Raw genomic sequence first — 14101 nt, 5'->3', positions numbered from 1 at the left:
GTTCTTCCTCATGTTTAGGTGGAATCTTCTTTCTTGTAGTTTGGATCCATTGCTCCGTGTCCGCTTCTCTGGAGCAGCAGAAAACAACCTTTCTCCCTTCTCTATGTGACATCCTTTTATATATTTGAACATGGCTATCATACCACCCCTTAACCTCCTCTTCTCCAGGCTAAACATGCCCAGCTCCCTTAGCCGTTCCTCATAAGGCATCGTTTCCAGGCCTTTGACCATTTTGGTTGGTTGCGTTTGGTTGGGTTTTGGCGGTTGCGCATGCACAGAAGCACTAAATCGCGCTTTGCACATGCGTAGAAGCGCCGAATCGCAATCCACACATGCACAGACGCGGATTGTGAACACTGCAGGTTGCGAACGTGCATCTCGCATGGCTCATGTTCGCAACACGAGCGTCCACTGTAGAACAGAAAGAGGAAGAGAGGAAGAGCTTCACTACCTTCTGCTTCATGTCTGTATTTTCAAGGGATACAAAGGTAAACACACTTAAGAAGGCTTTGCAGTTATCAATACATCCACAGGCACCATGTTGGAGACTGCTGAGCTATAGTGTTGGATTTTGCAACAGGAAGACCTGGATTAAAATCCCTTCTTAGCCGTGATGCTGACAGTGAGTCATAAGAACCTACAAAAAGCTTGATAGATCAGGTCAGTTGTTCATCTACTCCAGCATCCTGTTTCCACAGCACACACATATACTGTGGTACCTCGGTTTCCAAACATAATCCTTTCCAGAAGATTGCTCTGAGTTCCGAAACGTTTGAAAACTGAGGCGCAAAGGGCAGTCTGCAAATTTAATAGGGAAAATTGAGAAAAATAATATATACACTCAGCAGAAGCCGTTTGACTTCTGAGGTAGGTTCGAAAATGGAAGTATTTACTTCCAGGTTTACGGCGTTCGAAAACCGAAATGTTCGTCAACGGAAATATTTGAAAACTGAGGTACACACAATTATAGCTACACACCCATCTCTAGCTCTCTGTGCCAGCAAATGAATCCAATTACCATTCCCAGGAAACAGTGTGGATGCTTCTTCCCCCAATTAAATAACATAACCGTGTTCATAGACTATTTCTGTATGAAACTGATTTAAGATGCAGACTGATGCAGTAGCAGATAAGCTGGAAGCAGAATCTGGATCCAGACCAGACAAAAGCTTGGCAGGCTGTGAGGAGAACCTGCTTAGCCACATGGATGGGGAGGAAAACAGGAGAAGGTAGGTGGGGAACGAAAACCCGACATCATCTGCCAGTCGCTAGCGTACAACTCTGGCAGAGGGAGCCAAGCCTGCCTTTGGCATATTAGACCAAGAAACCATCATGTTAGGGGGAAAACAGTGAACTGGGTGGGAAGATGAGACCCAACGCTTTGCTCCTACGCTTGCGTAATTGAACAGAACGCTTGTTGTTGCTCAGAGATAAACCAGGGCTGCTTTATAAATCTGAACTATTTTATACACTGACAAAAGAGATACCGACTCAAATAGCCACTCATCCTGTCGCCCAGCAAAGAGTAAGGCTTACCCATAAAGGAAAGGGAAGTTTTTATCAATTATCTCTTTTAGGCCATGGATGGATTACCAAGGAATGTGTTTACAGGCAAACTAGCCACCTGGTAAGTTCTGTAGACTTCTTCGCCGTGCTGACATGCACACATATCACTAATAAAATATATCCAGGGCCTTATGCATTCCTTGCATCTATGGGGATTGCCAAGCTAGCATAGAATTTGACCTTTGGTACAGAGTCCACCATCTTGCACATCTCAGCCGTCTTTCCATTTACAGCCAAGGAGATAAAATTTGAAAGCATATGGGGAGGATTATGGTGTGGCTTCATCTCAGAAGCAACAAGAGGCTGGGAACCATTGTCAGGAAGTTGTTAATCATTATTTAATAGCTATAAAGCCAGCCATAGGATAATGTCTTTGGTCTGCATAGCAGATCAGTGGAAGGGCTGGTTCTGTTGGTCGACATAGTTACTATTCAACCAGCTGATGAGTCCAGCCCCTTCTTATTAGGGGCAAATGGGGCATTACCTTCTCAACTTCAGCCTGTCCACAGTTAGCCTCCTTACCTACGACCAGTTCGGGTGGGGTGGGAGAATTGCTTGCCATTTACTCTGGTCTCCTTGCCTTCTGCCACAATGACCATTAGCAGCCACTGTCCCCTTTCCTATGAAAGGAATAACCTGGAACCTGAACTGTTATGACTAACTGCCAGGGAAAAACAGTCTCCCAAATCTCTCTCCCTCTCTCTCTCTCTCTCCCTCTCTCTCTCACACACACACACAAAAACACACACCTACAAATCCATAATTACCGTATTTTTCGCTCTATAAGACGCACCAGACCACAAGACGCACCTAGTTTTTGGAGGAGGAAAACAAGAAAAAAAATATTCTGAATCTCAGAAGCTAGAACAACAAGAGGGATCTCTGTGCAGTGAAAGCAGCAATCCCTCTTGCTGTTCTGGCTTCTGGGATAGCTGCGCAGCCTGCATTCGTTCCATAAGACGCACACACATTTCCCCTTACTTTTTAGGAGGGAAAAAGTGAGTCTTATAGAGCAAAAAATACGGTATATTGAACCTTGGTGTGGATTTAATTAAGAGCTGCTATGGGAGCCATTCTTGCCTGGAAAGCAGGTATGAACTCATCATCATCATCACTGATCTTTTAAGCACTCAAAGTGCTTTGTGTGTTTGTTGTAATCCTCGCAATAGCCCTGGAAGGTAGGTCAATATGTTATCCCAAAATTGCAGTTGGTAACTGGCTTGCCTAAAGGGAAGCTTGGGAACATGGCAATGTTCAAAACGAGCTGTACCACTATGCCCATCACTTCTGAAATTCTTACAGCAGAATGCCTCGGGCAACTGCTCCAGAAATATACTCCGCTTTGGGTGTTGCAGCTGCCTTACCTGAATGGTTTGCTGTCAGGGTCTGTGTCTTTGAACCCCATCTCTTCCAGCTTGCAGCGGCGATAGAGCTCGTAATGTCGGCTGTGAGTCTGTTCCCTCAAGTCCTCCATGTTCACTCTTATGAGCATTTCACGCAGCTTCACAAAGTCACAGTGGTTTTCATTTTCAACTACAAAATAAAAGGGCTCCTTTAGCAATCTAAAACTTATTAAGGTTCTCCCATCTTCACCCTCCCCTCGCCCCAATTCCTTTTCTACACACAAAAGCCCTGATTTCCCCCGGGAAGATACTAGTCATCAGACCTGTTCCATCACTCCAAAGGATTTTCCTATGAGTTTAAGGCACTTCAAGTGCAATACTCCAGCAATAGCTACAACAATCCTGTAAAGTAGGCTAGAATTCTTTACAGATGGGAAGCCAAGTTGGAGAGCTAATGGCTTGCTCCAGTTAGTTCATGGATGAGTTTTCATGAATCAGGCCCTTAAATCATCATGCTACAGCTGCTCTGAAAGGCACCAGCTTATATTTCTTTGCAAGAGACACAAGAAACGGAGCGTATATATTAAACAAGCCATAGCTTTCCAAACAGCAGTTGTTCCCAGCTGTCATTTCTGGCCTTCGCTTTCATAGTATTGCAGTCTCCCATGTGTCCCAACCAGAAGGCCTCACTCTGAGCCCCCAGTGAATGATCCCTTTTGCCAGTTGACTGTTACAGCTTATAGAGAAAGGAGATTCGACCTCCATTCTTCAGCAATGGGCGCCCTCTGGATTCCTATCGCATGGCGTTAAGGTTGCAAACATTTTAGCGTCTGATAATGTGTAGTACAGTGGTAGCTCAGGTTACAATTACTTTGGGTTACAGACTCCGCTAATCCGGAAGTAGTACCTGGGGTTAAGAACTTTGCTTCAGGATGAGAACAGAAATCGCGTGGCAGCAGGAGGCCCCATTAGCTAAAGCGGTACCTCAGGTTAAGAACGGTTTCAGGTTAAGAACGAACCTCCGGAACGAATTAAGTTCGTAACCAGAGGTACCACTGTATAGTGCACCTGAAAATAGCACAGTACACAACTTAACCGAGGCAAATGCATGAGTATGGATTTGAACTCAAGCCTTCAAAGTCAGAAACTCTAGCCAGATACCCAGTACAAGAACTCCTTGTGCAAACAGCAGACCCAGAAACTGCAATCTCCAGGCCAAGCACAAGGGCAGCCCCACAGAAACTGCACTGCAGTAATCTAAATCCTGAAGTGTCTAAAATACTGTGGTTAAAACTCTCCCAGTCCAGGAACATATCAGGTGCAGCTGGTAAAAGATGCTTCTGGGGAAAGAGAAGGTTTCTGCATCTGACACAGCTTTCGGGGTCCCAGCTACCATCTTGATATGCTCTTCACATTTTCTTTCTCACTCTCTCTTTTTCTGTTGCTCAAAGAAATTAGGTTTTATGGTGCCACCTTGCATTTCACTAAAGCGAAGCTGAGCAAGCAGATCTGCCACCCGACCCCACCTCTGCAGCCGACATACCTTGCACGACTCCCCATGGGTATTGCCTGGCCTTGGCCATCTTATTGCCAATTTTCACTTCTTCGGTGCTGCCAACCACAGCAAACGGGAGGTGGACCTGCAAGGCAAGAGGCAGAGGAAGACTATGGGAGCCTTCAGTTGCTTTGCCAGACATATTTTCCTTAAATGAAAAACAAAAAGCGAAGTAAAAGCAGTGGGAAGAAGACACTTCAATAGACAACTGCGCTGGCTTTCACCGATTTAGGAGTTGTCCAAGCGTTTCTGGAACACAGCCTAACTTTTCGAAGAACGGGGTTGGTGGGAATCAAGGACAGCAAGCAGCAGATCAAAACAGTCTCCTAATATCTGAGTGGTATTATAGGCCGAGTGAGCTGGTTTCTTCTTCTTTGGTGGCCTGATTCTCTGGTTCCCTTTTACTTGTTTGTGTGTTTAGAATAAGGTTACCGGATTTCTTTCAATGAATCTCAGGACACTTTTCAACTTCAATGGATTTTGTATGGGGACTGATTTGTAAATCCAGGGACTGTCCCCAGGAAACAGGGACATCTGGTAACCTTAGTTTAGAATTGCATATTGGCGGGAGATTTTCTGTTGTCCGCTTGTTTTGCTCTTAGGTTTGTTGAGACCAAATGTATAGGGGTACAGTCCTACCTCGGGTTACAGCCGCTTTAGGTTGTGCTTTTTTGGGGGTTGCGGACCTGGAAGTACCGGAATGGGTTACTTCCGGGTTCTGGCGGTCGCGCATGCGCAGAAGCGCTGAATTGCAACCCGCGCATGCACAGACGTGGGTTGAGAATGCTGCGGGTTGCAAACATGCATCCCACACGGATCACGTTCGCATCCACTGTATATGCTCCCAAGTTTTTAGTGTTTCTTTGCTGGCTTTCATTTGATCATAGAAGATCTTAATAAACAGTCTTAATAAACACCCAAAGAAACAGCTTCCTTCCCTAGGAATTAAACACAACCTTAGCATTTTCATTGGGCAGTATTTAGATACAGTTAATAATAATGATAATGATGATGATGATGATGATAATAATAATAATAATAATAAGAAGAAGAAGTTATTATTTGTATCCCGCCCATCTGGCTGGGTCTCCCCAGCCACTCTGGGCAGCTCCCAACAGAATATTAAAAACACGATAAACACCAAACATTTAAAACTTCCCTAAATAGGGTTGCCTTCAGATGTCTTCTAAAAGTCAGATAGTTGTATATTTCCTTGAAATCTGATGAGAGGGCATTTCACAGGAAGCCACTACTGAGAAGGCCCTCTGCCTGGTTCCCTGTAGCTTCGCTTCTCGCAGTGAGGGAACTGCCAGAAGGCCCCCGGAGCTGGACCTCAGTGTCCAGGCTGAACAATGGGGGTGGAGATGCTCCTTCAGGTATACTGGGCCGAGGCCCTTTAGGGCTTTAAAGGTCAGCACCAACACTTTGAATTGTGCTCAGAAACGTATGAATCAGTACTCATCAGTATCCCACATTCCTGACATGGAGAGCATTAAGCAACTAGGTGGAGTACTGAAAGCATGTCCCTAATCACTGGGAACCTTACTCAGCCTCTCCTCTCACTTCTGAGGTTTAGTTGGTTGTATGGGCAACACTTTCATGTACATCACTGCTCGCTTTTTAAAAATGGAAGCAGGGATTCTCAGGACGTTGAATCTTGGGACCACTTTCTTCTGTGGTCCTGCAGAATTCTAGCCACGTACATAGTCTTCCTAGAGAAGAGTGCACCCCTTGGGTCCATCAAACTCAGTGCTGCCCACACTGACTGGCAGTAGCTCTCCAAGGTTTCCGAATGAGAGTCCTTCCCAGCCCCACCTGGAGAGGCCAGGGGATTGAACCTAGAACCTTTTGCATGCAGAACAGATGCCCCACCACTGAGTTACGAACCTCACCTGAACTTCACATCAGCACATGCAGTTCGACCCATAAATCACTCCTTAAACCTGATGCACGTTTGATAAATATTGCCAAAGAGCAGGAGGGTCTGACTTTGGATGAGTCACATGCAAGCAGCGTGAGTAAGGCAGAGGGGTCAATCATATCTCATACCTGCCTTCCCCCACCCCCAAACGCAGCAGAAACAACATCTGAAAGGGGCCTGAATGCTTATACCTTCAAATTAGGTTTGATGGAATGTTTTTATTGTCAGTATCAGCTGGCATTATTCCCTTCCTTCCTTTCTTTCTTTTCTTTTTTAAATTTTTAAAATTTTATTAGTATTTTCCACACAACAACATGAAAAATATCGAAAAATAACAATACACAAAACCCAACATACAAAAAAACCCAAATCCCTATCTTACAAGTTAATAATATAAGCACTAAAAAGAAAAACAAACATTGACTTCCACCAATCCCACAACACCTCCTTTATCTCTCATTGTGTCTTCCTGTTTTCCTTATCATCTCTATCCTAGCATCTAGATATAAATTCCTCTTTCTTATCCTTTCACTTCACAAGGTTATTCCAGACTCAGCCAGATTTCTGTCCTCGAGCCTTGACTTTTAAGGTATTCATTTAGTCACTCCCATTCCTTTTTCACTTCACTTTTCAGTTTCTGTCTTATTATATCTGCCAATTTGGCTAATTCTAAACATTCTGAAAGCTTACATAACCATTCTCCCCTAGTAGGTAACTGATTCCCTTTCCAATACTTAGCCACCCTTTCTTTATTTTCATTGTTTTTAGCAAATTTTTTATTTATTTACTTTGTTTTTTAAAAAATGGATGGGGCCTGAGGATGCACAGCACCTCCCAAAACACACAGCAGCTGGATGATGTGCTTTCCTTCTTGGGATTGCCAGACAAACAGATATGACAGCAATAAATGGGCTGACGGAATCATCAATTGACCTGGGAAAGGAGTAGTCAGGGGAGAGCATTGTGACTCAGGCACTCACTGTCTGCTTCCTCCTCGTTCTGTTTAGATGCGCTTGTGCAGTTTACATACTGATGGTCCATAGCACAAGCCGGCGCTGACACTTCCTAGGGAGTGGGGAGCAGGGTGAATGGAAGGAAGTCGAGATTCTCCCCACCCCGTTTTATTAGCTTTCACTAAAGGAGGAAGGAAAAGGGGACTTTAAAAAGGAAGCCTGGCTCTAGTCCAAGACGCCTAAACTAGCCAGGCAGCCAAGGCAGCCTGTGGAAGGAGGATGCATAGATGCTTGTTTCAAAAGGGCCAGCAGTAGTTATTGGAGGCAATGCAGCAGTAAGTGAGGATACTATAAAGCAGCGAACATAGCAGCGATTAAAGAATGGTTAGAATCATAGAATCATAGAGTCATAGAGCTGGAAGAGACCACAAGGGCCATCGAGTCCAACCCCCTGCCAAGCAGGAAACACCATCAGAGCACTCCTGACATATGGTTGTCAAGCCTCTGCTTAAAGACCTCCAAAGAAGGAGACTCCACCACACTCCTTGGCAGCAAATTCCACTGTCGAACAGCTCTTACTGTCAGGAAGTTCTTCCTAATGTTTAGGTGGAATCTTCTTTCTTGTAGTTTGGATCCATTGCTCGACAGATATAATTACAGTATAAGAAGCAGCTACGATAAAAAGAATTTTAAAAGCGTGTTGTGATACAAAAATATCTGGGAGAATATTTCAGGGAAATGTACGTTCTCCCTCCGCACCATTAAAAGTTTGGCGTGGAATTAATAATCACCACTAATGGCACAGTTTTATAACAAATATTTGAAGCCTGGTTCAGGATGCAACAAAGTCACTCAGTGCAGGCACGTCCAAAGTCCATTTTGGGGGCCTAATCCGACCCCATGGTTTTATCCAGCCCCTGTGGCAGTTAATGTATTGGTGTCTAATCCAAAAAAAACAAGTTCACTCCTAAAAAATAAGCTCAACAACCTTGGGGGGAAATCGTAAAAAAAAAAAAGGTCGGCCCTCACGCATGTTCACGTCATCCAATCTGGCCCTCTTTGAAAAAAGTTTGGGCACCCCTGACTTAGTGGAAATGGCAGAAGCATGCATACATTTACATTCCTACCAATCAAGGTAGGGGACAGACACCAGTGTTCTTCTCCATCTCAATGGTAAAACAGACTAAGAACATAAGAAGAGTTTTTCCAGCCTAGCATCCTGTTCCCAGTATACCTGAAGGAGCATCTCCACCCCCATCGTTCTGCCCGGACACTGAGGTCCAGCGCCGAGGGCCTTCTGGCAGTTTCCTCATTGCGAGAAGCAAAGCTACAGGGAACCAGGCAGAGGGCCTTCTCGGTAGTGGCACCTGCCCTGTGGAAGGCCCTCCCATCAGATGTCAACGAGATAAACAACTACCCAACATTTAGAAGACATCTGAAGGCAGCCCTGTTCAGGGAAGTTTTTAATGTGTGACATTTTAATGTATTTTTAATCTTTGTTGGAAGCCGCCTAGAGTGGCTGGGGAGACCTAGTCAGATGGGCAGGGTACAAATAAATTTATTATTATTATTGTTGTTGTTGTTGTTGTTGTTGTTGCAGTAGCCAACCAGATGCCTATAGGAAGCCTACAAGCAAAACCTCCATGCAATAGCGTTGTGTGGTTGGGCACAATCCATTTATACTTGTTTTCAAAGTGACATCGCCTTAATTGGGGGTTTTTTACAGACGAAATTGTTTTACCGATGTTTTTATTGTTGACTCTCTTCCGAGATATTTCACAGGAAGCACTTCATGAATGAATTGATGTATTGACTGGACAAGCAACCGCTGAATTGTATCTCTGACTCGAGAGGAAGGTGGACCACAGAAAACAGGATTGTGTCCCCTCATGCGATTGTAAGGGTCCAACCATCGTCTGGCTTCTAAATGGCTGGAGAAAACATGGTTTGGGGTGATGTCTGAACTGAAATTGTTCTTTCAGATACGTAAAGATGAAGTTTCTGTGTCCTTTGCTCAGCAGTTTGTTTTGCTGGAGGACCCCTTTGGAGGAGAGGATGTGGGATGGAAGAACACAGCCTTTCCAATGAGCCATCCCACATTGCATGGCCTGCTATCATGTCCCAGTGTTAGATAATAATAATAATAATAATAATAATAATAATAATAATAATAATTTATTATTTATACCCCACCCATCTGGCTGGGTTTCCCCAGCCACTCTGGGCGGCTTCCAACAAAATATTAAAATACCATAATATATCAAACATTAAAAGCTTCCCTAAACAGGGCTGCCTTCAGATGTCTTCTAAAAGTCTGGTAGTTGTTGTTCTCTTTGACATCTGACGTTAGGGAGTTCCATAGGGTGGGCGCCACCACCGAGAAGGCCCTTTGCCTGGTTCCCTGTAACTTGGCTTCTCGCAGTGAGGGAACTGCCAGAAGGCCCTTGGTGCTGGACCTCAGTGTCCGGGCAGAACAATGGGGGTGGAGACGCTCCTTCAGGTATACTGGACCGAGGCCGTTTAGGGCTTTAAAGGTCAGCACCAACACTCTGAATTGTGCTTGGAAAAGTACTGTTTTACTGCTCATCCACCCACCGTACCCACTTCTGTCTCTGGAGTCAGAAGGGTAGAAAGCGCAAAGCATTTGGCCTATGCACTGAGCACTTTTGCATATGGCCAACACTTCACTGAGCTTCTTAACCATGTAATGCATTAAGACAGACAAGACACACGGCCCCCTGGCCTGGCCAGAACGGCGCACTTCATTTCCTCCTGCATTTCCTAAGCTCCAAACCAAAAAACCTCAAAACCACACTGGAGCTCTTGGAATCTGCCAGTAAACAGCAGCTGAGCTTGTGCCGAAAAAAGACGCGCCTAGCCCAGCCCGCTTAGCCATAAAAGATGCACTTGGCCTTCTTCCCCGTCCAGGATATTGTGTGTTTAGAAATGAGAGCCAAAGCCAAGAGGAAGCTGGGTCTGTTTTCGGTCTCTCGGGACTCGTCCAGGTGGTGTTTTCATTACGCTGTGTGCAATTCTGAAGGGCTGGCTTGCATTTTGGGGGAAGGCCAGGGGCCATGCCCAGTCTGGGGCGGGAGAAGAACCAAGAGCTGGGCAGATGGGTGGAGAAAGGCTCTCGCTTACATGCTGTGAGGGACAGCTGCCGCTTGGACATTTCTGTGGCTGAAATAACTGTCTCTCCTCCCTGCTCCCTGTCGCCTTTTCACAAGCACCCACACTGGGGCAGCTTCTACTCCACGCTGCGGCTATGGCCAAGCAGCACTGCCCTGGGGCAGCCTCCAGCTCCACCTACTTCTTCTCACGCATTTGTGCTCTTCTGTCTCTCTCACCATCAGTAGAATTGAAGAGCCAGGAAAAGAAGTGTCCCCCATTTACTTGCATTGCAATGGCAAAATGAGGAGTCTAACTCATGGAGGAGAAGGCTCTCCGTAGCTACTAGCCACAAGGGTTCTGCTCCACCTACATTGTCAGAGGCAGAGTGCCTCTGCGTACCAGTTGCTGGGAGCTGCCAATGTTACACTCAAGTCCTGCTTGTCGGCATCCCAGAAACATCTGGGGTGGGATATTTAAAATGCAGTCAAACCAACAATTCCTGTTTCGCTAGATAGGTCCAGCGCAGAGGGCCTTCTGGCAGTTCTCTCACTGAAAGAAACCAAGTTACAGGGAAACAGGCAGAGGGCCTTCTCGGTAGTGGCACCCACCCTGTGGAACGTCCTCCCACCAGATGTCAAAGAGAAAAACAACCACCAGACTTTTAGAAGACATCTGAAGGCAGCCCGGTTTAGGGAAGCTTTTAATGTTTAATAGGTTATTGTATTTTAGTGTTTTGTTGGAAGCTGCCCAGAGTGGCTGGGAAAACCCAGCCAGATGGGCGGGGTAAAAATAATTTATTATTATTATTATTATTATTATTATTATTACTACAGTTCTACTCCGGTTCTCAAACGTCTCCGCTGACTAACGTTTCGGAACCTGAACGCCGAAAACCCAGAAGTAAATGCTTCCATTTTCAAACACGCCTTGAAAGTTGAACAGCTTCCACTGCGTGTTTTTCAATTTTCTCAGTTGAATTTGCAGACAGCCCTTTGCGCCTCAGTTTTCGAATGTTTTGGAACTCGAACGGTCTTTCGGAATTGATTACATATGAGAACTGAGTTACCACTGTATTATTATTATTATTATTATTATCATCCTTTTGCTCCGCTCTTTCCAGGTAGAGACCAGCGCTTTAATGCCTCATGCCAAAGCGGTTTTGGGTGTTTTTATTGGCTCTGAGCTTTCGCAGTGGAAACCACTCTTTAAATCTGAACTGGAACAAATGCCAACTGGGTGATGTTTGCACCTATTGAGCTTTAAGGAGCAGTTTTTGTGGAGGAAGCTCTGGAGCAAAAAAAAAAGGATGGGGGTGGGGGGGTGGGATGGGGCTCGGACAATGAGTTTTAAATTGTGGACTTGGAAAGAGTGGAGGAAAGCTTAAGTGTGGATAAGCCCTAAGCTGCATCCAAGGTGTAGTTGACTTAGAAAGCCAAAGAGTGACACAACCTTGACATAGCCCAGAGGTTAGAGCATCTGCTTTGAATGCAGAAGGTTCTAGGTTCAATCCCCAGCATCTCCAGGTCGGTCTGAGAGAGAGACCTTGATGTGAAACCCTGGAGAAATGTTGCCAGTCAGTGTAGACCGTACTGAGTTAGATGGGCCACTGGCCTGACTCTGTATAAGGCAACTTCCTATATTCCCATGTCTTTCAAGAGCAGGGATGGAGGACACAAGGAAAACAAGGCTTACACTCATTGTGGCATTAATCTCGGCCACTGTCTCTTCGTCCGTCGGGAACTGGTAGATCTGGACTCCGTTGCTGACCAGCTCGCTCATGATTTTGCTCTTGAATTTATGCAGCTCGTTTTTCGCAATGGTGTCAGCTTTGGCGATTATGGGGATGATGTTCACCTGCAATGCAAACAGAGAGCAATCAGTCATACTGAACCAGTGGCTGGTGAGGGACTCTCCAATGGCAAGCAGGAGGAGAAGAATGGCAGCAAATCAAAAGGATGCCCAACCCTTTTGTACGAAACCAAACTCATACAGTTTTCCCTTTTCTTTTGCCTGGACAATATTCACCCTTATTATGTGCTGGAATATCTCCCACTATAAAATGAGAGGCACAAATACAAGATGGGTGACACCTGGCTTGAGAGCAGTACATGTGAAAAGGATCTAGGAGTCTTGGTTGACCACAAACTTGACATGAGCCAACAGTGTGACGCGGCAGCTAAAAAAGCCAATGCAATTCTGGGCTGCATCAATAGGAGTATAGCATCTAGATCAAGGGAAGTAATAGTGCCACTGTATTCTGCTCTGGTCAGACCTCACCTGGAGTACTGTGTCCAGTTCTGGGCACCACAGTTCAAGAAGGACACTGACAAACTGGAACGTGTCCAGAGGAGGGCAACCAAAATGGTCAAAGGCCTGGAAACGATGCCTTATGAGGAACGGCTAAGGGAGCTGGGCATGTTTAGCCTGGAGAAGAGGAGGTTAAGGGGTGATATGATAGCCATGTTCAAATATATAAAAGGATGTCGCATAGAGGAGGGAGAAAGGTTGTTTTCTGCTGCTCCAGAGAAGCGGACACAGAGCAATGGATCCAAACTACAAGAAAGAAGATTCCACCTAAACATTAGGAAGAACTTCCTGACAGTAAGAGCTGTTTGACAGTGGAATTTGCTGCCAAGGAGTGTGGTGGAGTCTCCTTCTTTGGAGGTCTTTAAGCAGAGGCTTGACAACCATATGTCAGGAGTGCTCTGATGGGGTTTCCTGCTTGGCAGGGGGTTGGACTCGATGGCCCTTGTGGTCTCTTCCAACTCTATGATTCTATGATTCTATAACTGACTGAATATGAAAGCAAGTCCAGCTCCGCTGAGTTAGAACAGAGAAGCTCCCAGGACAGAGAGGCCCCTTGCCCTTGAACCCTGAGCTCTGATTATTTGACAAGGAAGAACTGAAGCTGCTTCCTGCCAATCACGGCAGGGGTGTGGCCAATTTCTTAATTCCCCACACCCTGCAGACCAGGTTTGGCAGATACCTATCAGTCCTCACTGACAGCAAGGCCCTGCAGCTGCACAAGGGAGCCCCCTATATGGGGAACTCCTCAGTGCAAGTGTGATAGGAATTTTGAGGGCTTAGATATATATTAAATGTTCATAAATGTACCAACCAAGCACGTACATGGATCAGCACAGGAAGATTGACTGGAAACCATTTTTGATTCTCAAACTAACCAAATGTTTTCTCTGCAAGGTCAAAGGAAAATGGAAAGGCCTCCCCATTGTCTTTTCCTTCGCAAATCCTGTCTTAAGGGCACATTTAAGATATGAATAGGGTGTGAGCCTGTGACCTGGCTCAGCAACTAAGTACAAAAGACTGTCCAGGCTCCCCAGCCAATCCAATCAAGTGACCATTAAACAGGTAACCTGTCAGAAGAGATAAACAACACACTCAGATTTCTGCTGTAGACCACCTTTTCTGTGATGTAGGTATGATGTATCCGGGGGGTGGTCTTAGGTTACACCCCTTCTGTGATGTATGTATGATGTATGGAGGGGTGGGTCTTGAGCTCCAGGGCAGGGAATTTAAAATGTCTATATAAGGGCAGGCACACCTTGGTTCTGGGTTCCTCCTTCCTCCTGTGTGTGGTGAGTGAGGACCCTGTTGCAACAGATCAATAAAGATCAGGCTTATTAGCTGCTTT

General features: G+C 45.5%; 1 protein-coding gene across 10 annotated transcripts in view; it reads right to left on the bottom strand.

The window, feature by feature from the left end:
• Window positions 1-14101, bottom strand: part of SEPTIN11 (septin 11) — a 110068-nt gene that overhangs the window by 30443 nt on the left and 65524 nt on the right. For 6 of the 10 annotated variants that reach the window (XR_014501833.1, XR_014501834.1, XM_083398510.1 and 3 more), the window contains exons 5-7: window positions 12142-12303; window positions 4453-4549; window positions 2931-3099 (exon numbers count right to left, since the gene is read on the bottom strand). Coding sequence is in view for 7 of the 10 variants with exons in the window: in XM_083398510.1 (XP_083254636.1) it covers window positions 2931-3099; window positions 4453-4549; window positions 12142-12303 (428 nt within the window). In the remaining 3 variants the exon portion in view is untranslated. Of the gene's footprint in view, window positions 1-2930; window positions 3100-4452; window positions 4613-12141; window positions 12304-14101 lie in introns of all 10 variants that reach the window. The other 4 variants (XR_014501832.1, XM_083398504.1, XM_083398507.1 and 1 more) reach the window with 1 other exon arrangement.

Source organism: Podarcis tiliguerta, assembly GCF_965153285.1.
Source record: "Podarcis tiliguerta genome assembly, chromosome: 9".
Lineage (NCBI taxonomy): Eukaryota > Metazoa > Chordata > Lepidosauria > Squamata > Lacertidae > Podarcis > Podarcis tiliguerta.
Note: the sequence above shows the minus strand (reverse complement) of the source record. Positions and strands in the feature narration are given on the sequence as shown.